The sequence below is a fragment of the Bison bison genome, unplaced genomic scaffold (genome assembly GCF_000754665.1).
Source record: "Bison bison bison isolate TAMUID 2011002044 unplaced genomic scaffold, Bison_UMD1.0 scf7180017853731, whole genome shotgun sequence".
In the NCBI taxonomy this organism is placed as follows: Eukaryota; Metazoa; Chordata; class Mammalia; order Artiodactyla; family Bovidae; genus Bison; species Bison bison.
Window position 1 is genome coordinate 327,219 of NW_011484304.1, and position 1,520 is coordinate 328,738.

The following is a 1,520-nucleotide window of genomic DNA, read 5'->3' on the forward strand; positions in this document are numbered from 1 at the left end:
ATCGCCGCCTGGGAGTCAGGGGTCCAGGTCACAGTCTGGCTCTGCGTCACCGCCTGAGTTATCTCAGGCTGGCGCTGCGCTCTCGGGGGTCACTTCCCTCCCTGGAGAATGTGGATGTTGTGCGGGGGCCTCTGCTCCCTCTGGCTCTGACCCCAGCAGGCTTGGTCCGTCTCTCCAGCCCTTTAGGGGGCACATGGCACTGGCTGCTCCCTGGACCCTCTCCTACTTGTCAGAGGGACCCCAGAGGGCCCTTTCATGTTGGGGGTGCCTTGTGCCCCAGGGAAGCCTAAGTTGGGGCACCTTGTACTGAGTACTCCTTCAATCCTCAGTGCTCCCATTTCCTAGAGGTGGGGGTGTGTAAGGCCCCCCAAGGCTGTCCCCATGTTCTTTGTTTCTGCTGGGTTTGGGAGGTGCCTGGCTCCTTCTGCAGACCCCAGCTGGGGCTGCCGGGCAGGGAAACACCCAGTGATAGACTCTTAAGGCCTTCCCCACAAACCATGGTGACCGGTGACAATTGGAATTCTTCCTCTTTTTAGTAGCCTTGAACTTGAGGGTGACCACATCCATTTGCACACTCCTGGGGATGGGAGGAGGCAGCCCTTCAGGCTGAGAAACTTGTCTCCTGTGAGCTGGGCCTGCCCTGTCCCCACATGCTCCTCATACCCTGTACAAGGACCTGGAGCCTGTCCTAGGGCTTAGGGCCCCTTGGGAGCCCTGGCTGAGGTGGGGTGGCTGGCCTCTGCCCCAGGCAGGTGCGGGAGGCCACAGGCGTGGACATCAGCATGCGCGTGGGCATCCACTCGGGGAACGTGCTGTGCGGCGTCATCGGGCTGCGCAAGTGGCAGTACGACGTGTGGTCCCACGATGTGTCCCTGGCCAACAGGATGGAGGCGGCCGGAGTCCCTGGGTGAGGCTCTGCTGCCGGCGGGCGGGGCAGAGGTCACGGGGCTGACTGTGGGCTGCCGTGGTGGGGGGTCAGCATGGGCTCAGACAGGGAGTCCGTGGCCCTGAAGTGGGGGGCGCTCGCCTGGGCTCCGGTCTGCTCGGCCCTGCTGTGCACCCCCAGGCGGGTCCTCCCACCCTCTCTGGGGGCACTGCTGCTGTGTGACTCTGGTCTCCCCCAGCCGGGTGCACATCACAGAGGCGACGCTGAAGCACCTGGACAAGGCGTACGAGGTGGAGGACGGGCACGGGCAGCAGCGGGACCCTTACCTCAAGGAGATGAACATCCGCACCTACCTGGTCATCGACCCCCGGGTACGAGGCTCCGCTGCGGCAGCATGGGGGTGGGTACCACGCAGGAGCCAGGGTCCGCACCTGGGGAATGGTGCCCTCAGAGAGAGAGGCGGGAAGAGTGAGCGTCCCGTCACCAGGTATGTTTTAGGCCCCAGGTGACATCTTCTCTGGGCCTCAGTGTTCTTTTCTGTGAAATGGGAATGGCAGCAGTGCCTGCCTCAGGAGGAGAAAAAGCGTCTGACCGAAGCTTTCACCATGAGCTGGGTGCATGGTCAACGTTCTCG

General features: G+C 63.2%; 1 protein-coding gene across 1 annotated transcript in view; it reads left to right on the forward strand.

Moving 5' to 3' along the window:
• ADCY7 (adenylate cyclase 7) overlaps positions 1-1,520 on the forward strand; it is a 45,930-nt gene that overhangs the window by 27,637 nt on the left and 16,773 nt on the right. The window contains exons 10-11 of the mRNA XM_010855128.1: positions 749-907; positions 1,125-1,257. Of these exons, the coding sequence (XP_010853430.1) occupies positions 749-907; positions 1,125-1,257 (292 nt within the window). The remainder of the gene's footprint in view (positions 1-748; positions 908-1,124; positions 1,258-1,520) is intronic.